Source organism: Parus major, chromosome 2 (assembly GCF_001522545.3).
Source record: "Parus major isolate Abel chromosome 2, Parus_major1.1, whole genome shotgun sequence".
Taxonomy (NCBI): domain Eukaryota; kingdom Metazoa; phylum Chordata; class Aves; order Passeriformes; family Paridae; genus Parus; species Parus major.
The window spans coordinates 117,028,313-117,055,551 of record NC_031769.1 but is presented as its reverse complement, the minus strand read 5'-3'; the positions used below and the strand labels follow the sequence as shown (position 1 = coordinate 117,055,551).

At 38.5% G+C, this 27,239-nt stretch overlaps 1 protein-coding gene across 5 annotated transcripts in view; it reads right to left on the bottom strand.

Moving 5' to 3' along the window:
* Positions 1–27,239, bottom strand: part of SGK3 (serum/glucocorticoid regulated kinase family member 3) — a 54,702-nt gene that overhangs the window by 5,656 nt on the left and 21,807 nt on the right. For 2 of the 5 annotated variants that reach the window (XM_015617539.3, XM_033512280.1), the window contains exons 2-10: positions 19,579–19,783; positions 14,705–14,788; positions 12,728–12,800; positions 9,831–9,906; positions 4,378–4,465; positions 2,457–2,506; positions 1,524–1,581; positions 641–724; positions 413–544 (exon numbers count right to left, since the gene is read on the bottom strand). In XM_015617539.3, coding sequence (XP_015473025.1) covers positions 413–544; positions 641–724; positions 1,524–1,581; positions 2,457–2,506; positions 4,378–4,465; positions 9,831–9,906; positions 12,728–12,800; positions 14,705–14,788; positions 19,579–19,656 — 723 coding nt within the window. In that variant the 5' untranslated portion in view covers positions 19,657–19,783. Of the gene's footprint in view, positions 1–412; positions 545–640; positions 725–1,523; positions 1,582–2,456; positions 2,507–4,377; positions 4,466–9,830; positions 9,907–12,727; positions 12,801–14,704; positions 14,789–15,250; positions 15,788–19,578; positions 19,784–26,840; positions 27,065–27,239 lie in introns of those variants that run through there. The other 3 variants (XM_033512281.1, XM_015617538.3, XM_015617542.3) reach the window with 3 other exon arrangements.

Genomic DNA, 27,239 nt, shown 5'->3' with positions numbered 1-27,239 from the left:
ATGCACATCTTGTCCCAACTCTGACACAATATAATAAATTCAACTGTCAGTTTCTTTTCTTCCCCTTCTGAAGTATCAACATCTCAGTTAATGCAGAGGAATGCAAGAGGAAGACAGTGTTACACGGTAAAAAATGTAATCGTAAGATTAATTTGTAATAAAGGTAAATTTATGTAACTGTAAAATACAGTATTTGTATCTGACAAGCATTAATAAATTTGGATTGAAGTTGTCAGTAAGAACAGGAACAGGGTCCAAATAGCTGCAGAAGTCTGCAGAAACAGCAGGTAGTAACAGTATTTTCAAAATTGAGAGACTGCTGATCACAGCCCATTGTAAAAGATCGTTTTGCTCCTCCCACCTAGAATTAACAGAATAGACAGACTGAAAAGCAAACAGAACCACCACATACCTCTCCTCCATTAACAAAATCCAAGACAAAGTAAAGCTTTTCTGTTGTTTGGAATGAGTAATGTAATCCAACCAAAAATGGATGTTTCACATTTTTCAAAAGCACATTACGTTCAGCCATAATATGTTTTTGCTGCAAGAAGAAAAAGATCAATAAGTAAACAGGAATGATTTTGTAATTAAGGGAAAAAACAAGGGAGGTGGGTGGAAAAAGACTGTTTCTCTTAACCTCTTTCCTGTTGAGAACAATTTTTTTCTGCAACACTTTGACAGCATAGTATTTCCCATCCAGTTTTCGTTTTGCAAGAAGAACCTGTGAAATTCAAAAAAAGGAAGAAATGTGATTGTTGCAGTTCGCATACTATTAGTAGTATTTTATCATTTCAGCATAATTGGAAAGTGTTCATGCAATTTTTTCACAATACAGTTTCTTTGCTTCTAATACATTCAATCAACAATGTAACTGCCAATAGAGAGAGCTTACAGTTCAGTAAAAACTTATCCTGGCAGTGGTATCATGAAAGACTGAATTGTAACTTTCATTTTCCATGACCTGCTAAATCTCTATCGAGATAAATTTCATCTTTTTTGGGGCATAAATTTTAAAGATAATTGAATGAAAACTGACAACACAAAAAGTAACTTGGAAATGGAGATTTCAGAAGGGATTCTCTTTGGCATCTGTGTAAAATATCAATAGTTAATTCACTTTTCAATGTGTTGTTGCTCACACTGCTCCATAGTATCAGAGGTTTCACAAAATAGTCCATGACAACAAGAGGAAAAGGACGATTTGTACTCCAGCTGCTGCATAAGCATAGGGGTACCTCCCTTCCTCCCTGGGGGAAACAGAGGATCCCAACTGCTCTTAATGAGGAAAGGGAAAATCTCCCTTTTATTAGTCCTAACAAGTGGCTGAGGCAGCCAACAGCTGCACCAGAGAAAAAATGGCAGGGCCACAAAGCAGCAGCAACAGGGGTCCAACAGAACAGTTTATGGGCCACCCTAGAGCAACACCACTTCTGGAACCTCTGGCCAAGTCTCCAGTCACTGTGCATGGGAAACCAGCGAGCATCCTTGCACCACCATAAGACACAGGAATAAAAGCTCACCTTGCCAAAGCTGCCTTTCCCAATAACTTTCAGGAAATCAAAGTCTGTTGGTTTAGCACTGAAAGATATTTAGGAAGGAGACAGGTCATCTGGGTATAAATTACAAGCCTTATAGCTGTACAGCAGTGTAGTGTAGCACAACAGCCCGTAAGCACTCTTGGTCTCCATGGTCTAGCTACTTGTAATTTTTAAGTCTCTATTTCCCCATGATGTCTCCTGGAGCTTACTTCCAGAGGTCTAAACTTACATGAGGAAAGGAAGGACCAAATTTGTTATCTATTCCATCTTATTTTTCCCTTTTTTCCCTCCATCCAATCCTCCCTTGTTTTAAATTTCAGTAAGAGGAGGGAGGTCTTAACACCTGCCTCTTCTTGGTGTTTGTATGAATTCACTCTCAGTTTTTCCATTTCCCACATCACCACTCCTTTCAGTTTTTCCCAGGATTCCCTTACTCTTTCCTGAACACAATTCTGTCAGCAAAACAATTATCCATGTTTTCAAACTGCAAAACAAGTTACATCACCATACACCTCTCTATTTATTGCCCCTGAAGGGAAGGACTCTTGTATTTCATTTCTTACTGCAATGTACTAACCACTTCCTCCTGCTAGCCCAGAACAAATCTGTGAGGAAAGCAAAACCAAATTAGCAGTCATCTCCTTGAGGAGAAAAGCAGATTCACACAGAGCTGAGAACAGAAACTCTGCAGAAGACAGGGAAGAGAGACAAGTTACCACTGCAGTAACTGTAGCACCAACAAGGCAAGTTGCTCCTCTGGCATGCAGTAAACCAAACTTGTTTTCAGAAGCTATGGGACCACTCCCAAGGTCATTCTAACTTTTCAGGTTTTAAAATTAATTTTAATCCCATTTAATTAAGTTTTAGATTTACATTAAATTGGATTACATAAAATTCAATTTAATTGAAACCTACTGAGGATTTCCAGATGGTCCCAGGTTGATATTCTGTGAGGTAGAGTTTAACTGTTGGGAGAAACAAAGAGGTTTACTTGTAATACCTTTTCTTCTCTCTTATCTTTCAACCAATGCTAATTTTAAAATACTCTACTAATCTGCTCAATCCATACTTTTACACTTGTTACACTAGAATTTTAAAGAGACCTAACATCTAGATTGGGAACTGAAATACCCGGCCATCATCACCTTGTCACAAATTCTCTGTACACACATCCTGTTCAAGGATGAAGGTAATAAAATATCCGTGTTCATTCCAAGAGGAAAAGATTAGAAATAAAAATTGAAGATTATTTCAATAAACAACTTGTTCCTCATTCAGAACTTAACCCTTTCTGTACTTGCTTCATGAACATATTTTCTACCTTTTCATTCCAAATTCTCCAAGTTCTTATTAATACAATAATTTTAAACCCTCTTTATGTAAGAGTAATTAATGAAAGACACAGTGCTTTTAAAAACATGGAAATGAACGTTCTTCCAATCCCAAGAAAAACATTACCAACCTTTTCTATCCTGACATTAAAGGTTAAATAACTCAATTCCTGGAATTCCATGTATCTTACTGGTACACACCCAGGCAGAATTTGTAAATTACAGGGAGCAGAGGAAGCCACTGTCATTTACGTGATTTTCTCCATTTTGTTTCTGATTTAGAAAAGCAGTATTTGTACTCTCATTGTGGTTCTGGAATTTATCAGAGAACAATAAACTGCACTCAAATATAAGTTACCTAGGGACAGGCAGCACAAACCTGTACTCCTGAAGTGGAAAATGGCCTGACAGCAGCACAGGATGCCACTACTCACTGAAATGAGCCAGTGGTACTGGACAGCTTTGAAAGAGCTACTATAAAAAAGATTTTTTTTTTATTGAAAGCTTTTTTTTTTTTTTTTTTTTGGTGTTCCTTGTTGTTTGGCTTCATCATTACAGTAACCATATGGTGAATTTTCCACCAAAAATATGGGGTCCTGGCCATTATGCAGTAGCTCTCCTTCTGGAATTTGCTGTGGTATGACACATCATTAATTTTCCACAGACAGTTTATATCATTCCCCATTGCTTAAAATACCTGTCAAAGGAGGAGGAAACTGGTATTTTAAACTAGTGACTTTGGAAATGAAACTTCCAGAACACACTAAATCTCCCATGGATCAGACACAAACTGAAACAACTCTTACATCTTTAACAGGGGCCGAATAAGAAGAGAAGTATTAATATCACATCTTTACACCAAGTAATAATAGAGAAGACAAGCTTAAATATGGCACTTCTGCCTTCCTAGAAATACTCCTTTTTTTCAAACAGCACTGCTTCTGGAGGCTGTAAACTAATTATCACAGAATCCATCCAGCTATATAGTGGCTTCTTTGATGAAAGAAACTTCAGACCTCACACAGTGTTGTATGTGGAATGAAATCAAATCCATCCTTGCTCCTAAGTGACTTTTAGAATGACTGCATTTTTTCCCCTGAGAGAATTCTGTTTCTCCCCATCTTTAAAAAAGAAGAACACACAAGCAAACAAAAAGACAATTAAACATTCAAACTCCCCTGCTCCTTGCCAGATGTTCTTAGCAAGAACCTTTAAACAGACTGCAAAATCTCTGACAGCAAAGCTATGACTAAAGTCGTGTTTCTTTAACCCATATAGCAAGGGGGGAATAAGCAAGACAAAGCCAGCAATCACTTTTACTCCTCCCTGCAGTTCACATCTGACAGAAAAACAGCTTACAGCCCACAGTGGAACTGAGTTGTTTAAAAGAACAGGAAGGGGATTTATTGCAAAACCTAGTAGTAGTTTTCAGTAAATAATATACCTAAGAAGATTGCCCTCAAGTACCTAAAATTTATAAGACTATTCTACTTCTGTTTTATTACCTTTCGACTGCTCCTTTCATCTTCATCTTCAGATGGATCCGACTGGTGCTTTGGGTTGTCCATCTGAAGAAACGCTCTGACATCTGGGCTAGAAACACAGTTAACTTTATTAGCACACCAATAATCTGCATGATTTTCAGCCAGAAACACAGAGCATAGAATTGAACAGCAGCATACAGAGGAGTTACTCATAACAAAGTTTTATAATTAAGTTCTGGTAATTAAGGACTGTGTACAAGCAATACTTTCTTTTAAAGCAACATAATTCAACTGCCAAGTGTGTTATACAGCACAAACCTTTTCACTTGTAAAAACCTTAGGAAAATATATGTATGTGAAGACTTCAGAAGGTAACACTGCAGAACTGCATTCAAAGATAATTATCAGAAGAAAACATGAGTTCTAACTGGCCAGCAGCCACCCTTCCAAAAAACAGAAGAGTTGAAATTTTTGTTTTCTAAAATTAATTGAATTGTCCAATGCAATAGGGAATGAAATACATCATTTGTATCCTAAGGAAAGACACATGTTCCAAGAGATACACAGCAGTAACGTTCCTCTTCTCATTTGCTTTAAAGCAGAAGATGGTGATCTTGTATTCAGAATTCTTTCTGACTGGCCACTGTCAAAACAGGGTTAAGAAATGCTTCCAGTCAGCTGCAGGACACAAATGCTTCAGGAATTAGTGACAGGCTTTCCACAGTACCTAAGGAGATGTATTTTATATTCAGCAGCTTTCAAGATCTCTCTTGATGGGGCTGGAGGAACAAGGACTTAGAGGAAGTAAGAGAATTCTAAGAACATTAATTTCTTCTTCCAGGAAGACAGGCTTGTCCAACAGATCAAAATAATGTAACATCTTTCTGAACCACAGCACAGTGCAAGTAAAGAATCATGTAATACAACTAAGGAAAAATTAATTTCTAAAAAAATGGGTATTGTGTGTAGCCTGTATAAACCACTTCAAGAGATTATTTGAATCTTTCAAGCTCCTTCAGTTCACTAAAAGGCAACCTTCTTATTGAGGAAGAAATCTTACCTATATTTCAGAGACAAAGTTGTTTGAGAAGGACTCGGGGCAGTCACTAATACGAAACTACACATGAGTCATTCAGTACAAGAAAATTCAGTACATATCCTAGGCTATGAGGCTCCCAGTCTTCATCACTTACATTCTGTATACCTATGTCCTATTTGAAATATGTTTCAGTTACCTTTCAGGTTTAAAGCACAGCAACAAGACTGTTCACATAATTTTCCACCATCATTTCAGTTTAATACTTCCTATTTCATATAAACTCCAAATTCTGATCTATTTCTATTTATCCTGAGGCCAGGAAGACAAAAATCACAGTGGTTTGAACATTGTGGTAATACTGGGTCTTGATGCAACAATTTAAGTTTCAGAATGTTTGGATATCATAAAATCAAGAATAAAAAGTTAAGGTTAATGCTTTTCACTAGACAGAACAACAGAAACAGACCGTGCTTACCTTTCAGCATTAATTATTCTGGACAACTGGCTGATTAAATAGAGCATGTTGTAATACCTCTCAAATAGTTACTATAGTAACTTTGTTCATGACTGAATTCACAGCAGGAAAAACATAAAAGTATCAATTCACAGGAAAAGGCTGCTGTACAGTTGCAGGTATTCCAAAATGTCCACAATCCACAATAGTCAGAACCATAACTGGTTGATGTCACACTGTTTACATTTGCAATTCTAAAAGCACTGCAAAGAACTACTGATTAAAAATAAAAAGTTTAGTATACCAATTTCTTTAGGCAAGATTGCAGCGTGCTAGGCAAAATGCTACACAGATTGATAGGACTTCTATGCTATATTAGCTCACATGGATTAAATCAATGTAGTTTAGGATACATAGAAATGACTCCTAAAATAACTTCACCTATGAAATTAAAAGGATTGAGAAAACCATTTCAAAACGGATGCTTCAATATACATTGTACATACACTATCAGAAAAAGTTGGTTTTGTCTGGATTTTTATGATTTACAGAATAAATTTGTTTTATGGATTATCTCTGAAATACACAAAAGGGTGTCAAGTTCTGCTTAAATACAGTTGCTTATGTAATACTTATTCTGCGTAAGTCCTCCTGCAAAAACAATGTAATACTGCACAATAAATGTTGGACACACAGAAACATGAGCAAACCCAAAAAGTCACACAGATTTTAAAGCAAAATGTTAGAATTAATAGCCAGTGACAGTAACTTAACATTTAAGACACACTTTATTTAAATAATGGTGCCCAGCTCCTCCCTCTCCTTGCCACATTTTCCTAAAAAGTAAACCACTAGTATATTTCTTACAGAAAGAAATATACTTTTCTTAGAGAAAGCAAAGGTTGAAAAAGCCTTAATACAGTAAAGCACAATAACATGTTGAAAAAGGACAATACTATAATGCAAGGTTTGATTTCCCCAACATGGACTGCAAGATTCTACAATTCAGGGATTTCCCATTCACTTTTATATTAATCAGATCATGAAATCAGAAAAAAATTGTGATTGATTTTCTTCTAAGAAACACATTCAAACCCTGCTGATAACTCATTTCCCCACAGGTTGCAGAGTATTGTCATCTTTGAGTTCATCAAGAGTTATGCAAATGTTCTCATTCTCATTAAGGAGCTAGTTTGGACAATTTAAAAATAACTGCATTACATCTTTAATGCATCCTCTATTATACCTGTTTTTCAAACACGTTTTCTTTGGACATGTTCTGATAGACATCAATTAAAGGCATTAATACTTCAGTGAAGACCTACATTTGAGGGGGTGAGCAGCCCACTTTCAGGAGCTGTGTAGTGTTTTAGGGAGGCTCACAGTGCTCACTAGGAACAAACTCCCAGCTCCTATTAACATCAGTCAGCAAGGGGGACACATCATCAGATCTCTATCCCTTTTGCCCTACCTTTTCTTGGAACACCTGCATTCTACCCATGAGAGAAAGCTGTCTATCACAGTAAGTTTGCGGAGGAAACGCAGGTTGAAGCTGGTCCACTTCCCAATTTGGACTAAGCCAGTCATCTCACCCTGTATTCCACCTGACAATGACTGCAGGAAAATCCTTACCAACAGTCACACAGTCTCTCTAAGCACTCCAATACACCTTAGGTTCTTCTTGGATTTTTTAATTGAACAAAAAGGTTTGGCTTTGATTCAATATTCAAGAAATGTGCCAGACCGAAGAAAAAGTTCTCTGATGGAATGTAAATATCACACTGAATTTGACATTTGTGCTTTTCACTTCAGATATTCAGGTGCCTTCCCACTGAGAAATGAGAACACCTTGAATCATCCTTAAGCTTTTAATGAAATAATTTTCCTAAGCAGGACTTAAAATATATTACATGAGGATACTGCTTTTAATGTTTAAAAGATGCTGAGGTGCAGGTGGATTTCCTAATGGTTCTGTGAGAATGCACAACCCACTAAGTCTTCCTTGTACATCAATAACTACATAAGTTATTTGACCTAGTACCAAATTTAATTAGCACATTAAAGCAAAACTAAGAAAGCAAGGATGGACTATCTGTGAAGACTCAGTCATCACATACCCCCTGAGTAGCTTCTATCAGATTTTACAAAAAATCTCAAGCACCAAGATCAAAGATTTGGTATTTCTTCTATAACATTCAGTGGCCCACAGAAAAGGTGATAGATTACACAATTATTAATATAATTTGCTGCAACGCAACACTGCAAAAAAGTAAACACCAATTTCAGAAAAACAGTCACCTTGCAGAGATTAAAAGAGAAACAACACAGGAATTACTACAAAATTAAATGTTTTTGCACTAAACTCTGGATTAAAGGCTTTTTCTCCCCCTTAATTCACTATTTCTTTAAGGGTGAGGTGGAAGAGAACAGTACAAGACAAATTTTGGTGTCGTTTTTATTGTAAAACTTTGTTTAATAAGTTTATTACTGAACACACTTTCATCAGCACCAAACACTATCAAACCTATGTCTTAACCCTGGTTTAAGTCAGTTTAATGGATCAGGCAAGCTAAGTGGCGTATTATAGAAGACTGATTCTTGTAAAGTTATGTTCAAGAATAAAACAATTTGAAAAGCTCACAAAAATTTAAGGAGGCAGGTAGATTTGAGGTTTGATGCTTTTTTTTTTTTTTCTTTAGCACACCATTCTGTGCTTCTATAACAAAAAAGCACTACTGTAACTTTGGAGAACAAATATAGTATGTTTTGAAGCAAAAATATTTGGTAATTGGATATACTGACAACCAGAGGAGGAGATTAGCCTAAATAAACCAGTATCCTTTCCCAATGAAACAAAACAGATTGGTTTTCAGTAATTTGTTAAATTAAAATACTTTCTATTACTTCCCAAAGAACAGTACCATCATAGTATTTGTTCTGGTAGAAAGGTATCCTTCCATAAAGACTTTGTTACTCACTTTTTTCCACTAATCAAAAGTATATATAAAATGCTCCTTTTTTATTTTTATCTAGAAAGGAAACACATTTCAGGTTGACTGGACATTAAATAGTTCATTTGCTGTGAAAGAAGAAAATGTGACTGCATGTTGTGAACTGCAGCGATATTCTGTTACTTTTTTCCTGTGGGAAATGGGCAATTTCACAGGCTGTACAAATAGGCTAATTAAACAAAGCATATGTACTAAAGACATTTACTCAACACTAAAGCCAAGCATAGAGCTTTACCATTTTACCAGTTCAAGCAACATAGAAAGCTGCATGGATTTAGCTGAAACTGATCACAGCTTTCAACTGAAAGAAGGTGCCACTGTGCCCCAAAATGAGTTCATACACAAAGTGCTGTTCTCCAGATTTAACTGGAGCTTTGTCCTAAAACCACCTCCCATTCACCACTGGTGGAGGTGAACACTCCTGCAGTTCTTCTGCTGGGAACACCTTAGGTACAAGCTTATGCATCATTTCCTTTAGGCTTGGTTATCCCAAACCATCTCACCGAGCTAATTAAGCCACGTGGTTACTGTGCTTTAAACACATTCTGGAGCACACATGAACTGCTCTTAGAAAAAAGGATGCAGACAGTGACTGACTGCCAGCAACAAAGCAGCAAGTGACAGCTGGGCCCCCAAACAGTACAGCCACTGGCAAAACAAACACCTGCCCTACAGCAACAGTTTACAGTGGAATCTGCACCCCTGGAATTAAGATCAGTTAATTGACTGCAAATTGATTTGTAGGCTGGTTTTCAGGAAACAAAAAAACTTTTTGTACTCTTCAGTCTGTAGATTTTTCTTCAAAAAAATTTCTTCAAAAGATAAAGTTTGGTTTTTTTATACTGAAGAGCTCTGAACAGGTAAAATACACTTTATGGTTAAATAACTAATTTTCAATTTTGTATTTAATATATATTTTCATCTCATGTCTTTTCAACAGCCCTTATAAAACAGAAATGAAACTACTTACTGGTTGCATAGCTCTGGCTGTCTAACTAAATTTTGAATGAATTCATTCAGTCCTGCTCTTCTCTGTTTAATAAAATCTGAAAAAAATAGATTTATTAGAATCATCAGTCATCTTGTGAAAAAGACTTATTTTCTTATTCAGGTTTTTTAGGATTTAAAACAGCAGTTAAAAGGAGACTGGCCCATGACTGATTTAGAACAGGATTGGTTCTACATATGAAAACTGCAAGCTTGAAACATTGAGCTGAAAGAAGAAATTTCAGTTTTTTCTGCAACACTACTTAAAAACCTTGAAAGCCAGGTGGATTAGAAGTGCCACCTTGTGCTTCAAGAACAGTGTTTAACCATAGCAGACTAACCTGTGCAGCCTTCGTTGCACGGGTGAGCCCTTCAGCATCTGATTCCACAGGAATGAAAACCCCAAGAACCCACAGGCAAAACCTGACATCAGTTGAGCAAGTCAAGTTTTTACATGAACAGTCCCACCAAGCAGCATATTTCCAAAATATATGTATAGCAGGGGGGAAATTGCACAATTCATCCTGCCAGCAGGCACCCAGATAGAGCCATCAAAGATAACAAAATGAAATGCTTTCTTTTAGATTTTGGACATCAGCTCCAACATTAAAAAAAGGTAATCCTCAGAATCCCTTCCCTTATCTAAAAAGCTTAAGACACGTAACTGTTCCGTAGCAACATGGAAAGATACACAAACGATTTAGAATAGAAAGCGAGTTCTAACATAAAGTGTAAAATGGAATAATCTTATCTTTCATTACTCATATCGACAATAATTTGTATGGAAAAAGAATGTTCAACTCATGCACTTACTTTTAAGGCATTCCAACGATTGTCATATCCAGATTATTGACAATTATTAGAATTGTAAATTAAAATTTATGTTTTAATTAACAACTGTATTTAAAATATTAAGAAAAATGTCCATATTGTTTGAGGGATATAATCCCTGACCCTTCTCTAAGGTATTTAATAATCCCAAATTACTGACATCTAACAAAAAAGTAAATTTGCATACAAGATACGATGTTAAGGGAGCGAACAACATCAGCAGTTTCAGGGTGGCAGATGTACAGTGTCATCAGTCACTATAAGCCTACAGGGCTCTCCATGCTGGTGAACATAAAACACCTGTAACATCTGACATTTTCAGGTTCTGTGTTCTGACTGGTTTCTGTTCCATTTTTTCAAGTTTTCAAACAAGATTAATTTTAAAATAACCTATGTACCAATAAAATTGGAGCATTTAAATGGCGATTTAAATGACAGTATTTTTGGTAGATTTGGGTAAAGGGATATAAAGATCTCACTCCGCTGCATTTCAATGCAGTAGTACAATGCTGCATATCCATGGATGGATTACAGAAATAAAATACCTTTTCAATATTTGTAAAATATGTTAACTTGTTTCAGGAGCCAGCAGAAACATTACATCAAAGCTTCAATAAATCAGTGTTAAGAAAAAGAATTATTTACATAAGCATCATGGCTCCATCTCCACCCTGCCTCCCAGCAAGAAACATCTTGAGAACTATTTAGTTTCTCATGCTTCAACGATTTCAGCGTAGTTCACGGAAATTTAAAACAAGTTTGAGGACTTTGTTTTACATATATAATTTAAATAAAGTTTTAGTTGAGGTTTTTCCCCCCATTAAAACTCCAGTTTCCTAAATTTGGCTCGAAGAAATCCACCTGCATATTTGCCTGAACAGCAAACCAGACTGCATGGCATTCTCTGTCTTCAGCCAGCTCTAAAAATCCCAAGGTCAGAGAAAAGGAACCAGAATTAAACAAGAAATCCCTGTAGACAAAATACATGTAGAACTTTTGGCAATCATTTACATCTTTATCAGAAGAGAACATCAGAGCTTGAATACTTGTGTTTGATTACTCGAATAAAAAATAAAATGGAATTTCACATTAGGATCCAGATAATTAACTGCAACTGCCAAAAATTAGGTTCGTTTGTCGGAACTTTAAAAACCCACACCTAGAGTAGAACCTAAGAGTTCAACAGCTTTGGATCCATTTGCTCCTCAGCAAAGGAGAATATGAAATGACTGAAACAGGTGCAGGAGGAGATGAAACTACAAACAGTCTGACCACATCAGCAAGCCAGGGAAGGTTGTGAGGGGTCCAAAAAGCATCAGGAATAGCCTGAAGTAAAAATGGCTTGAATGAATAGTACAAACACACAGAGCAATGGCCTGGCCTTCCCATTTGCCTTTTTAGTTATTCACCCATGGTGCCACCCAGGTTACTTGAAGGCACTTTACAAGTGACTTTCATTAGTATTTTGCTGTGTACAGAGCAAGCTAAACGGGGACCTATCACTGGTAACTGGAGCACAACACAGTCACACTGCATACGCTTCCTGTTGTTGTTCCACTTACAGAAGAAGTCCATTTTCACCTAAACTGTACAAGGAAGCACATTTAGATACAGAGAGTTCAAAAGTCCTCAAAGATAAATCCTTGAGTTATTTCATTTCTCAGAGGAGGTGGTGGGGGAAGTCACACAAAGAAAGTTTAAAATGGACTACGCGTAAGGCTTAGGAAGAGTCTGGGGATTGGCTTTTGCTTTTATAGGAGGGAGATCACACCTGACAGTTCAGAATCAGAACACAGGAGGGTTGGGAGGAGCTATAGCCTTCAGTGCAAGAGAGGCACTGGGCGACCAAGCAGTGCTTTGTTCACTGTCACAAGGTAAAACACCTACCCACACTAGTTCCTGCTCTTGACTGAAGCATGACTAAACTTTGCTTTAGTCACTGTTTTGAGGACCGCTGCAAAACTCATCTAAGATAGCTTCTTGTAGGCTGGAATAGATCAATTTTCATATAAAGAAACTGACAAAATGAATAACAAGATGATGACATACCAGGATCAAAATTATCTCCAAATATTCTTTTAGCTGGAATCTTCAGGTTCATGGTGGGAAATTGCTTCTTTAGCTGAAAACAAAACACATAAAATTGGATTGTGCTTAGACATTAAAGTACCTAGAAATAATTGCATTTTGTTTGTTTTCTGAAGAACAGTTCGAACACCTGATTATTAGTAATGCTGTGCCATTTCCTCTTCTTATACACATGGGGGAAAAAAACATACTCAGAACAATCTGTACTCAGCTTGTTTGCAATAGACATACCATTTTAAATTCAAAGGCCATCACATCTTCATCTTACGGACTACTAGAGCTATAGTGCTAAATTATTTGCCCCAGGTGAACAAAACAAATTTCAGTGTTGTTCTTATTTTCCTTTTTTCTTCCGTCCTCCATCAAGCCTCTATCTCTTTTGGAATTTTTTTTTTTTTTTTCTCTTGCTTGCCTGCTTGCACAGGGCTGTATGCATGTGGTTTAGGATGGGCTGGGGATACAGGCATCTGGGTTTTGTTCAAATTACAAAGCTTTAGAAATCACATGCGGTCTACCCCTACGACAAAACTGCAGAAAGATGAACAGTCTATTTTAGGATCCTTCACTTGATAATTCAATTATTATTACACTTGATAAACTGACCAGAAGATAGTATACAACAACAACAAATTATATAATAAAAAAAAATCCCCAAACCTGACACTAATCATGCTTTGACATTTACTTCACCTTCAAGTGCTCCACAAGAGCAATCTTACTCTCATACACTTTAAGAGAGTAGTTTTCAAATACAGTAGTTGGCAATTCCTCCTCCTTTAGCAACACCAGTATTTCTTTCAGTTAGCAGCACAAGTTCTTTTTGGTGTATATATTGTATGAATTACACTGAAGAGAAACTGGACTAAACGTTTCCTGGTTATGCTTCCCCAGGACCTCACCTCTGGCCATGTTAAAGAGACCAGGGCTGAACAAACTTCAGCAGAGCAAGGCCAACCCAAATGGCAAGAGAACATGGCAAAGGAACAAGACCACCAACGCTCCCTCTGAAAGAAGGATTTTTTGTTTTCACATCCCTTACAGGTTTATCCCTGCAAGATGCAGGCAAAGCATAGTGTGGGGTATCCAGGGGCATTTCAGCTCAAATATTTCCAAGAATACTTCCAAGCTCACAGCCTGTGTTTGGAGACCACTGCTGTACGTAAATCCATGCACAGGGAGGCAGAAGAGAGAAGGCCTGACTACTTCCCAGAGAGACAGTGGAAGGGAAGGCACAAATAAGCAGCTGGTAATATTTTAGTATGGGAATCAGAGGAGAACTACTTCCATTTTTGTTAAAACAAAAATTGTGGTCTCTAAACATGAAGAACTGGAGGAAAGCATGGACACAGCACATATAACTCAGACTCATATCTGAACAAATATTTACTCCACTTGCCCACTATGTAACAAGGGCAAAACCCACTTCTAGCAACAATCCCAAGAAATCCATACTTAGTTGCTCAAAGGGCCTGTTTGAGCTTTTTTTTTTGTGAGCAATTTTTTTTTGTGCTACGAAACTGCGGATATGAATTTCCATCAACGACTAGAAAATTTCTATAAAGAAACAAGGATTTGTTCATTGCTTTCAGTACTTCAAAGAAAAACACTTATTTTAGGAGAAATTTATCTATCTAAATGTTTTGTCAGTTTTTTATCATGAACAAAAGCACATTTTATGTTTTGACAACAACTAAACTGGAAGTTTCATTAAGCTATGATCCCAAGGAACTATTAAAAACCTGACAAAGAAATGGATTTTGAGTCTGAAATTCAAACCAACTGAAGTTTAAAAAGCCCTCTCCATCGTTTTCTTTAATTAGGTTCCTATGGTTATTAAATGTTGACCCAAACTCCTCAAGAGAGAATTAACTCAAACCACAACATTGCAAGCATTACTCTGCTATTCTGGCATGATTTCATAGCTTGCTTTTTGCTTACCGTATTGTAAAGTTTATCAAACTCTGCATACCGTCGAAAGACAAACCACTCATTTCTGCCAACAGAGACCAGCACCTTGTAAACCTGTAGGAAGAAGAAGTGTTATTGCCCACAAAGCTTAGTAAAACCTCCCAGGTTTAATCTTGTGGTGGAAGTAAGGGCAACTTGCTAAATTTATTGTGTAAATGCACTTATCAAACCATGTAATTCTTACAGCTAAGTCACACAGACATCAACAGAAATGATTAAAAAAATTTCTGTAAAGTACCAGAATCTCTTTCTTGTTCTTTTTAACACCAGTAAGCGAAAACACCAAAATTAATTTAGTGGAATTTCATAAATTAGTTAATATCCAAAAAAGAACACTTGACCATCAGATAGTAGTCTATTAAAATTTAATATGAAATTTTTTTAGCAACTCTATAATCCATAATAAAGACTAATAATAAAGAAGAAAAGTATTTAAAAGTACTGAAGATTGCCTTCGCCAAAACCTAAAGAGAAAGTACATATGGAAAGTACAAAGATAACTGTTCATTTCAACACCTTGAATACAGAAGAATCCTGGCTGATGGCAAATTGTTCAGGGAGTCAAAAATGCTGCTGTGGCTGAAATACAGCCCATATAACATAATACACAGCACCGTGATGAAGGGAAGCGTAGCTGGAATCTGCTGCACACTTCTGGCCTTTCAAATGCCATGTCACAGAGGACTTCAGTAACTAGACAGATTGTCAGTCCCTGGATTCACAAATCTGGTTGGCAGCTGTGTGTCCAGCAGGCTTCTCCTGTCTCTCAGGAGAAGCTGTCTTCGCTTCTCTACTTCATTGTACTTCCAGAAGGAGCTCAGCTATTCCTTCAGGGGCGAGGATGGGCACAGTAAGGAAATGAGCGCAGAGCTCTGCTAATTCCCAACACAGACAACTGGACCAATGCCTCAGTCTCTTTTCTGCTCTCTCTCTAACTCCACAGTGGAAGTAGCAGCCACCAGCATCAGTTCCTCAGCCTGAGGGCTGCAGTCACGCTGTGTCAATTGCTCACATAAGCTGTTCTCAGTCCCAGGCCCTGGGGAACACAGGAAGCTGGATGGAAGCATCCAGCAGAATGCTGATGAGACATTCTAAGAAAACCCACTTTGCTTCATACTACTAAACAAGTGTTAGCATAAAACCTACCCCCTCCCCTTCTAGAGCCTCCCTACACTGCAGACAGCAAAACCTTCAGCTGCAAAACTTAAGCATTGTCCTCCTGAACTGGGTCTCTCATACAGCAACGAAATCCTGTGAGCAACGTTCAAACACAAAACACCTCTGCAAATCAATGCCAACACACTTGAGCAGAGAGCCAAGGTAGCTGGGCAGAACGCACAGACAGCAGAGCGCACAGGGAAGCATAACTCAGGATACGAGATGATATTCACCTCCTTGGCAACCGCTAAATTAAAACAGTTTTGTTCTCAGAGTAGCTGTGGAACAATGACACAATCAACATTTTTTACACAAGAGAGCATAAAAAATCCTGTATGAGATCATTCAATTCACACCACTAACAAAGCTCTTGCACACCCCAACAAAGGAACAGCTGCGAGTGCAACAGTTATAGACAAACTGAGCAGTAAGAAAACACACAATATCTACAAAGAATCTGGTAAAACCTAAAACCATTCCATGTCTGGGCTGTATTACTACTCTCAGCTACACCTATGTAATGATTAGAAAGATGTGCAATGCTTATTTTTGGAAAGGTGGGGGGGGAGGAATCTAGACTTAGTTAGATAATAACCTTTTTAAGTCTTAATTATTCCTAATCCAAATTTGGTCATAGAAAACACCTTAAACATATGATGCATCCATAACTCATAGTATGTGGGTAAAAACCGCAAAGCTTTAATAAAAGTAATAAAGGAAGAAAAATAAACAGAATTCCTGAAACTCCCAGATACAGACAGGACAGGATCTAGCTATTTCTGGATGTAGTAGGATTTCTTCACAAAAGAAATCATTGAAATGAAAAGCCTTCAAATCCATTTGTGGTAGCTCATGCTCCTGGATTAAACACTTGATTTTTACTAAACAAAGGAAAATAAAAAGGTAGGCTGTTTTCCAATTTTGACAGAGCAATCATTGACAAAGTAAGGAAACTGTTTCTTGTCAACAAATAAAAAAACAAAAAACAAAACCAAAGAGAACTCTAATCTCTTTGGGGATCTCATGGGGCTGAGGATTAATATTATACATCACAGGTCTGAGACAAAGTTTTCAGATTTAATCAGACCAACAGCACCCTTGAAAGAGATTTTTTAATAAGCGTGTATATGATCTGTGTGTAAAGGGAGATGAGAACAGGTCAGAAGAGAAAATTAGGCCTCAGACATCAAACAGCACAGGGATAAAAGTGAGAAACCCAAAACAAAGCTATTTGTCAAAACAAGCCAAAGAATGACCTAATATGCAGCAAGGACAGAAAGCAATTAATATAGGCTAGGTATAGTCCAAAACAAGGAAATACTTTACTCATTTTATGGAGAAAGTGAATGCTGAATCTTAAGGAAAATGCAGGACAGCAAACTAGTGTGGATTTACATAGAAGCTGGTTGCCATGAATTGAAAGCAAATTGAGTGAAAGCAAAAGAGGTTCCCTGCCAGAACACCTGAAAAGCGCAAACACGTAATTATTTGGGAAAAAAAATAAATTGATAGTAAATATACAAAAAATATGCAGTATTTAACAAAAGCAAATCAAATGTCCATTAAAAGGTCAAGAAAATGCTCAGGAGGAATGAGAAGTTCGCTTCCAGAGAAAAAACTAAAAAGTTCATTTAATTATCAGAATGACAACTGCTCAGAGACATGATTGTTTTCAAAAATGCTTTATCAGAGTAAACTGATAAAGCAGTGAAGGGAAGAAGTAAACTGATAAAGCAGTGAAGGGAAGAAGTAAAGCTAGCGAAAGCTAAGTTGTACATACTTGTCTTGTTTCCATGCCAGCATTAAGTGAGCCATCAAAAGGTTTGAGCTGAAATTCAGTTTCTGTTCAGACCAGTAAGATTCTAGAAGTGTCTCAGAAGCAGCAGTGAGACATACTGGGAGCAATGGTAAGGTGAAGGCTGTACCGTCACCTGAAATCTCTCCTAGCCTTTATCACTCTGACCTTCCTTTTCAGCCCAACTGAAAACCCTTCTTACTACTCTTTATAGAAATAGCACCAGTGTAGCAATCAAGGAGACAGTTATACCTACCACAAATTTGTTAAGAACTCTTTCCCCCCTGTATCCCTTTCTCACTCCCTGTCAAAGTACTGACGGGATCCTGTCATTACACATAGCTACGGAAGAGGGGACACAGTAACAGCACTGACACATGCTGGAATTCACAGTTCCTACCATGAAGTTTAGTATGACCCTCGCTTCTGTTATCAAATCCTAAAATATATGTGATAATATCCAAAAGCTTGGTTGTGAAAGCACTTCTTGTCAAGCTGCTAATTACTCCCTTGCAAAGAAAGCAGAAGCCAGCAAGACGAAGTGTGCCTCTGCACAGTGTAAGCTGGGCTGGATTCTTTCCCCCCTCCTCTCTCAGGCCCCCATTTCTGATGTTTCGTACAGCTTTCTAAAGGGCACACACAAGAAAGTGCCTTTACACTGCCCAGGTTGTCTCATAGACCTGTAGGTAAAATGACCTGGGAATCACAACATTATTACATGCTCGGTGTACCACACTGGCATATTTTAACTGCAGAACTGCCAACACTGAGGCAACAAAACAAACCTGTTCTGCTCAAGTTTAGACTATCACGAAGGTTTTCCCGCTCACCTGAGTTTCACATGAATGCAGAGGTTTAAGGAATTAGTAAAGTTCTCTTTTGTTTATTCCTCTTACCAGCACACTCCTTCCCCAAGCTACATCTTGATGCACTTGTAGAATAAAACAGCACTGTTCTTCTCCAAGGAAGGGAGGTGAAGAGGAAAAGGAGACAACATAACTCATAGCAAACCATTGTTTTGTTGTATTCTTCAGACAACAACTCCATATAAGGGTGCTTGCATTCCTCATCTGAAGAGTGACTAACTCAATTAAAAAAAAAATCTTAGAGGATGTTGCACAAGAGCAATGAAATAGTTTGAGCTTTCTAAAGGAAGTTTTTTATCTTGTCATTTAGGGTTATATAGAAGCCAAACAAAAATCCATACCACACTACCTTTTTTTTCTTTCAATGACCAATGCAAAGAATTTCCCGCACAATAAGAAGACTTCACAACCAGAAAGTCAAACTGGGAGGCAAAGAAAGGAAGAGAGAGAGAAATGACAAGAAGTGGAAATGGGAACAGGATAGGAAGAAACTCATAAGCATTAGAATCAGAAACAGGAAGGAAGACAGAAAAAAGGTTTTGAAAAAATTTGATGATTTTTTTCTCATTTTTCACAAAAAAATTACAATAGTATAATAGGATATCTGTGAAAGAATGGATGTTAAAACAAACAAACCCCCACAAAGAACCAAATCCACACTTTATCCCTTTTACAAAATAAATGTCTTCATGAAAAATCATGTATCAATGCCCAAAATGGTACCAAAATGTTTTCCTTGTACTTGGATATGTAAATATTTTAAATAAGAAAATGCAGCTAATTCGGGGTAAAAATGGCAGAAATTTGTAAAGGCAAGTTCTTTTTGCAGAAAGCAACACAGGTCAACACTGTAAAATACTCACAACTTTTCACCCTGGACTATGGCCAGTACTCACAAGAGCAAGGAAACTGATTTCCATAATACTATTGAGAATAATATGAAACTCAGAAGAAAAGCAAGCAGCACTGCTAGGCACCAACAGCCTATGACTTTGCCCACAACACTTACTCTCTTACATACTTACAGTAAATCTCTTTTTCTTCTCTCTGTGTTCATCAGAGCTGGGAATGCTAACGCTTGGGCAGCTCTCTTTGAGATCCATTTTATGTTTCTTGTGACAAATTCGTTACAGGACTCTGCTTTGGGTGTTGCAATCAGGAGGTATCGTCAACGGTACTGATCCAAGATCCGCAGCTTTTCTTGAGAAAACGTGAATTCCATCATGTCATCTTAAGTGAACATAGAAGGACAATTTAAGTACAGGAGCTCTTAACTCACAGTGCTAAAAACCTGTGTGACAAGAACTTTTGCTGGCAGGAAATGCACATTAATATGCACATATAAAGCCACAATCATGCCTATTTTGTAAACTTTCATGCTTGTAGTCCTTTGTTGTTTCACTGAAATCACTCACATTCTCCAAGGACACAAATGCGTCCAAAAAAATCACTGAGCTGTGTAGACATACTGGAAACAGATTTGGACCCACTGCAGAGAATACTCTGTAGGAACAAAGGGCATGAAGAAATAATTGAAGATGACAACCTGGTATCAGACATCTGAGAAATGCCACTGACTTGTACATTCAGAACAATTTATTTCAATACCAAAGGTTTTCAACTCTATGAGTCTGTACCAGAGGGCACTTCAGATTTGTCAGAACATGCTGAGTTCATTTAAATATCACATCAGAGATTAAAGATGACATGAGAAAAACTGAATTTTCATGTGAATTTAGAGAGGGACACAGGCAGCATCATGTGTCTGTCTGAATATTTACCTTTTCTGCCCCTCTTTCCCCTTCCTGTGCATGCTTTGTGTTTGGCAGAACACAGGGTGTAAGGTCACCCCTTCCCTTCAGTGGAAAAGTTAAGTTTCCTTGCAGAATGTGAGAAAGGCACAACACAAGAGACTGAGAATAAAGCCATCAAAAAGGCAGAAAGCTTAGTGAAAACCAGGTGCCTCTTCACTCATGGAAGGACAGTATTCTCCACATCTGCCCTGAGCACAAGCACATTATTTACTGGACCCCACTGATAACAGGAACTTCAGCAATGCTTAGGAGCAGCCAAAATTAATGCTGCATAGCTACAATCCTCTGTTTGGGCCTGCACAGCGCATCCATCTGAACTGCTCTGCTGAAATGCAGCACAAGATGTGCTTAGAACAAGATGTGTCTGATCAACTTACAAACATGAGAAGAGTGCTTCAGAAAGAGGGGGACCTCAGTTCTCTTTGAAATAGCCAGAGGAACTAGGAGTGCACAGTTCAACATTAACTCCCTATTTTCTTAAAACAGGGAAGTATAAAAGTGAACTCTATATTTCATACCATAAATTTCCAAAAAGCACAAACTAATCCCATGCAATTCTGCTATTAGAGAGACACCCATATTTATGTTGGCACAAAGGCCAAAGCTCCTGGAATCCAGTGAAAAGATTTGTTCTTGGTACCCAACTAGTCTCAGTCAACTGACTATTTTTCTTGCTTTCAAGAGCCAGATCATCAAACTTCATGTTGTTATTTCTTGTCTTGCCATTTAAAATTCAGTTAATTTTCAAAGATCTAGCTGATGACTTTAACAAAAAGGAATGTTTACAACCACTAAAGGAATGTTTACAATCACAGCCAAGTGATAGATCATCCATACTGCAAGATATTCAGAAAATTATTTTTATCTACAACTGCATTTACCTTAATTTGATTGTTCCCTTCTTCACCAATTAGGTAATTACAGTGTTGAGCAGTAAGCTTCTCCCCCACCTTTATTTTTTTGTCTAGAACAGAGCTCATTCAAGCCAGTTACACAGACCATGAGTTTCAAATTGGTTTCTATTTTCCTTTGGAAAGTTACTGTTAAAAGCTTTATTACAAGGCACACCTTCCACAACTTTATACCAGCATGAGATTAAGAGTGCTCCTTTCCCATTGCCACATACTAAAATTGAGATGTAAAGGTTAACTGAGCTCCTCTCCATCATAAGAGCTCCACTAAACCACTTCCAGTAAGTGTTTCACTAAGTTTAGACTTCACTAAGTCTAAGCTTTTCTTTACTTAGTGCTTTACTAAGCACTTGTGTCAATCTTTAGCCACTTCAGGTCCAGTATCAGGAACTGAGCATAAGCCCCTGTGTTTTATCTGTCTTACTGCTCATCACAGAAAAACAAGTAAAGCTTTAAAATGGATTAGGTGTTCCCTGATTAATATCACTCACTGTCCTTCTCCTTTTGTAAACCAACATTTGTTACAAAGGTTTCCAAGCTGCCCGCACTCATTTTCACAACACAGGCTGTATTTCTCTCATCCCTTCCGTTTCTTATTTTTAGTGTTAGAGTTGTAAATGCCAGTACAGGAGCCGTACGGATTAAAAGCTGTAGTCTTGGAAGACTAAGCTTTATTTCAGATCTGAAGCTGAAAGATCTCTAAAAACAAAAGGAGGAAGTGTCAACCAGATTAATTCAGGAAGAGTTCATCTTACTGGGGAGAAGAAGAATAAATCATCTGAGAAGCTAAAACTGTAATGTTCACATTTCTTTCTGTAAGCTGCCTGGAAGATCACTGGCTGTGATTATTTTCTTTCCCTGAGGCATCTCCTCTGAGCCGTGCCTGGGTCACCAACGCTAAGCTGAACTGACAAACTTGGAAGAACTGCATTTTCACTTTGCCACTAAACTCCAGCAGATCAGAGCTTTCTTTCAATTTCTATTTGCCTCGAGCATATCAGCTCTTGAGAGCTTCTTACATCTGAACTGTAGGTCTGACTAAAGAAATAGGGACAGACTTGCCTTAATCTTTACCATGCTACAGGTCAGGAACACAGCTGTAGTTTAAATAGCATGTAAAACCACTAATGCTGTGATAACTACATTAAGTAATAATGGAGAGAAAACGGTAGAGACATTTTTATCCACAGCTGCAAAAGTGGAAATTGCAGCATTTTGAAGGATTCCAGGTAGAAGTGAGTTTAACAGACACTGTCAGCAGAGACATCTTTACCTCTGGTTACAGCATTTCCTGGAACTAACAACAAGCAACCCCTCAGCTCAACTTTGGTAACAGACCAAAAGGGAAGGGAACTTCAGAAAAGCACATATCAAAGTAAGTCCCCTCAAATCAAACCTGACCACCAGTGAAAGATGTAGATAATGTAGACAACCTGCAAGACATATAAATGCTGAGACCAGTGTTGTCCAGAAACAGCTAAAACTTAAGCTGCTACAGTATGGAGACCTGGAACAGGAGAAAAAGTTAGAGTAGATCAGAAGTCACCAGTCCTCCTGGCACAGTTTCAAGCTTATCAACAGTTACACACTGTCCATCCTCTCCATGGGGGCTGTCAAAAAGCCAGCAGTATTTTCACTGTTTCCTGCAGGAAGCCACAACAACATCAATCCTCAGGCTGACCCTTGCCTGCAGTGAAGCAAGAGCGTAGCAATAGCAGAACCCTGACACCATGAGAGCATACACAAATCTACTACACCCACAAACGACTACAAAATCTTCTGTGTAGCCTAAGACCTGCATACAACAGGCAAATAATAGTTTAGCAGCATGTGCCATCCTCCTTTTACTCTCTTCTACATAAGTAAACTGCATTAGAAAAGGTTTCTGAAGTTTAATTAGACTATTTTATTCTGGACTGAAACATTTTCTATTCTTTTTAAAATGGTAATGGCCTATCACTGTATAATCAAAAGATCTTTTTCTGGGTGTTTATGCTTCAGCCTCTGCCTAGAATGTCCAAGGCTAGATTAGGTAGCTGTGTACTCACCTGGCACCTCTCCAGCTGCTGCCACACTGCCGTAAATACCTCTAAGGCCAGGGCAAATCACACTCACTCTTTGAGTAACACAAGGGAAACTCAGACAAGAACAGATAAAACTCCCAAAAGACTCTCCCAGCAAGCACGTTTGGACGAATCACCAGGATCCATATCCATTGGAACAGAACACTGGAACAGTGTATAGGCACTTCCCTATACACTAATCATCTACCCTGAAGGACTTAGTTTGGGGCTGAGTCATCATTAAACCAGCTGCTGAAAACCTCACCTGTGATACCAGTTACAGAAACAACTTGCATATAAAGAAACTGAAAGCAAGGTACAGGAGGCAGTCCTATTATTCATTATAAACACTACCTTAACACTTCTAACTTTAGAGAAAGTATCAACTTTGGCATACTTTTCATCACTTCCTCAGCGTTCTCCACAGATACACAGAAAATGGCTCAACATATCGCTGCACCTTACACAATCTTGGAGAAAACCCAGAAATCAACTTTTTCTCAACCTCTCTATGGAGAAATAGCGTCCCTGTCTTGTTACCAGATGGACAGCTGACACACAGGAAATAGGAGACAAGATATTCAGAATACAGTGCAACAGAAATACAGGATGACGGCCTGCATGTGAAAGCAAATGCTCCAGAAAAAGTCAAAAGCAGAACACAGACTGCTAATCTGTGAAGAGACAGGGATGGCCAGAAGCTGTTCAATAACAAGGTTCTGGAGAAAACAGGTTTCATTCACAAAAGACATCCTTTTAAATATCACATTACACACAATTTTAATACAGTAACACTAGACACCAGGGTAGACCTCTAGTGAGACTTCACCTGAATGAAAAAAAGAGAGCACTAACCAAAATACTCTAGCCAATCCTTGGCTTATCTCCACACTGCCTTCTAAGAACAATTTGAGGGAGTTGAGAATTCAGCCACTGGTATAAAGAAAAAAGCCTGCTCCCTGTTTACACATCCACCCACTACCTAGCAGTTTTAAAATTTCTAGTAGCACCACTCCTCTGCAGCAACATGGGCAAAGTCCAATTCAACTGAATCTTTCTATTTAGAGGAAAGGACTGCAAGTAAAGTGAAAATGCAACCACAATAATGAAATAAGTAATTACCCTCTTTTTGTCTCTATCAAATTTACTTCGGAGAAGTCAGGCAAACATTAACTTCCCACAGCTATACTGCACCCAAGAACATCCCTTCAGCCCCACCTCCCAAAAGAAGCTCCAATAAATTACTCTTAAACTGGCATGTAACAAGATTCATGGCCTGGATTAGACCTATTTGCATTCATATTTATTACATGACGGAACACAGGTTCTCTGCTGTGGTAAGCAAACCCTGAGTAATAAAAGAACAAATATTTAAGAACAAATATTGCCAGTAAGAGGCAGCTGTCTTTTAATCCTGAACACATCTCTGCAATAATTTCCACTTTAGCCTGTGTCCACAGTATCCACAAGGACCACTATGTGCCTCAGATGGTTCAATCTACACAAACAACAGAGTATATTAAAAAAATCCAGTTTGTATTACATTTGCTACCTGCACATTTCTTGGTGTGCTTTCTCAGTCTGCCTGAGCAAGGTCCAATTAAATTTTAAATGTAGATGCCTAAGGATAGCACAGCTCAAGAATTGCAGCAATAGCACCATAAGCTACTTTGAAGAGGTCTTACAGACAGCTGACAGCAGCCACCTGCAACATAGTCAGTTCTACATAAGAGGGCAGTCAGACTTCAGTGAACACCAAGCAAATAATCCAGCCTCATTTCACCCCTCTGGATAAAAATTAAACAAGAGAACATCACATTTCAATTCCAGATATACTGGACATGTTCTACATGACCTTCAATAGAAGTCACCAACTGCTCTCCCTTGGTTTCACTACATAAATACAGAATTCCAATTTTATGTACTGTAATCGGCAAAAGGGTAAAATCCATATAACAGAATATAGCTGGATAATAACATAATGAAATATGTAAATCCAAGCTACAGGCCACAATCCAGAAATCACACTTTTGAAATCTGTGCCTTACAAAATTGATGGCTGCCTAGAACCATGAGGCTGTTGGATAAAGAAAAGATAACAACTTAAACACTGGAATATAAAAGGCAAGCAAGAGAAAGACCCTTTAGCAATATACAAACTGCATGTCCAGTTCACCCACCACCAGTTAGTTGATTCATCATGTTACATCAGTGCAACCACAGCAAGTATTCTATGTCCATTCTTCAGTTTACAGACTCCCACAGTTAAGAGCATACACTGAACTCCTACATATTTCTGTGCTCCACAGAGAATGAGAAGGTGCACTTTGTAAGGATTCACAGATTAGTGGCTGATGCACATAAAACAAAATTTGGTGCAACAACATCAGATGTGGTGAGGCTGCAATTTACATCACAGGTGGGAATTCGAGGCTGGAAAGCAATTTTAAAACATTATGCTGTTATTATTATTATTATTATGTTACATTATCATGTAACCATTAGTGCCTACTTCTTCAGCTTTGACAAGGTTTTTAAAACAACCAGTACTTCTCACTGACATGGGCACGTCAACTATGCTGCATTTCTGATCTAAACGAGGATCTCAAAGTATATCTTAAGAAATAGGTCAGTTTTCTAGCTTTAAGAAATACCATGTATGGAGACTACCTTAATAACACTGAACTTTCCAAAATGCTTTCCAAAACCTAGTAACAATTTTTCCTGAAATCTAAAGTATCTTAAAGCCTTCAGGAAAATACTCCTCCATATGCAGCTTCTGTTTTTACCATTAGTTCAGATTACAGTCATTGAAGAGACTGGTGTGCAGGTGAAGGAAAAAAAAAAAAAAAAAAAGCCAGAACTATATTTAGACACTGAGACTGAAACAACACTACTGTTAGAAGAATCCAAAATAGAGTAACATCAACCCTTAAAAAGACAGTCTAATTCTGTGTGTGTCTCTAAAACCACCTGGAATGTCTGAAAGAAGTTATAAACAAATCTGAGCTACAAGGATACTACAGCAAGTGATATTCACAGAAATCTTCAGTGCAGGAAGAACCATAAGGGCATTCAGGTGACACCGCTGTGCTGTGATGAAACGCACTACCCGCCTGACAACGTTTTCTAAGTTTAATGGGGGAATAAGAAAGGCACATTTCATCCTGCAAAACTACTGCACGTTTAGAAGCAGCACTGCTTTGAGCTGCTGGAGGAGAAAAACTCACATAAACACACACACACAGAAAACAAATGGACGAGCTGTCAAAAGAGCTTTAGCCATAATATTTTGCAATAGCCTTTTAATTAACCTCCACAAAATTAAATTCCTCAAGGGTACCTGAATCCTGACAAAGTAGCGTTGCCTAAGACGCTTCAGTGCTTCTCTCCAGAAACAGCTGCACGTCCTGGCTGCGAAGAACTCGAGGAAGGACGAGAACGACCGCGTAGAAGCCGTCCCGGTTCCCCTCCCTGGGTACCACGGACCCGCACCTACCTCCTCCTCCTCCTGCTGCCGCTCTTCCTCTTCCTCCGCAGCCAGCGGCTTCACCGCACCGCGAGGACCTCGGGAACGAAACCAAGCTTCTCTCGCCTTCACACCAGCTACTATTTCTCGGCTCCTGGACTTCTAGGAAGTTAAGGCGTTCCTCCCGTCCGCGGCCCAGCGCCCGCCGCCGCTGCCCCGCGCGGCCATCGCCCGCCCCCGCAGGATAACGCGCCCGGGGCTCGGCGGCCGGGGAAAGGGAAAGGCGGCTCCGCCTGGGCGCGGAGGCTGCGGCCGCCCTCTCTCTCTCCCCCCCTCCTTCTCTTCTTCCCTCCCTCCTTCCCTGCCTGTCTCTTTGCCTGCCTCCCGCCCCTCCCCGCCCGCGGCGCCAGGCTGCCCGCCCGCCCGCGC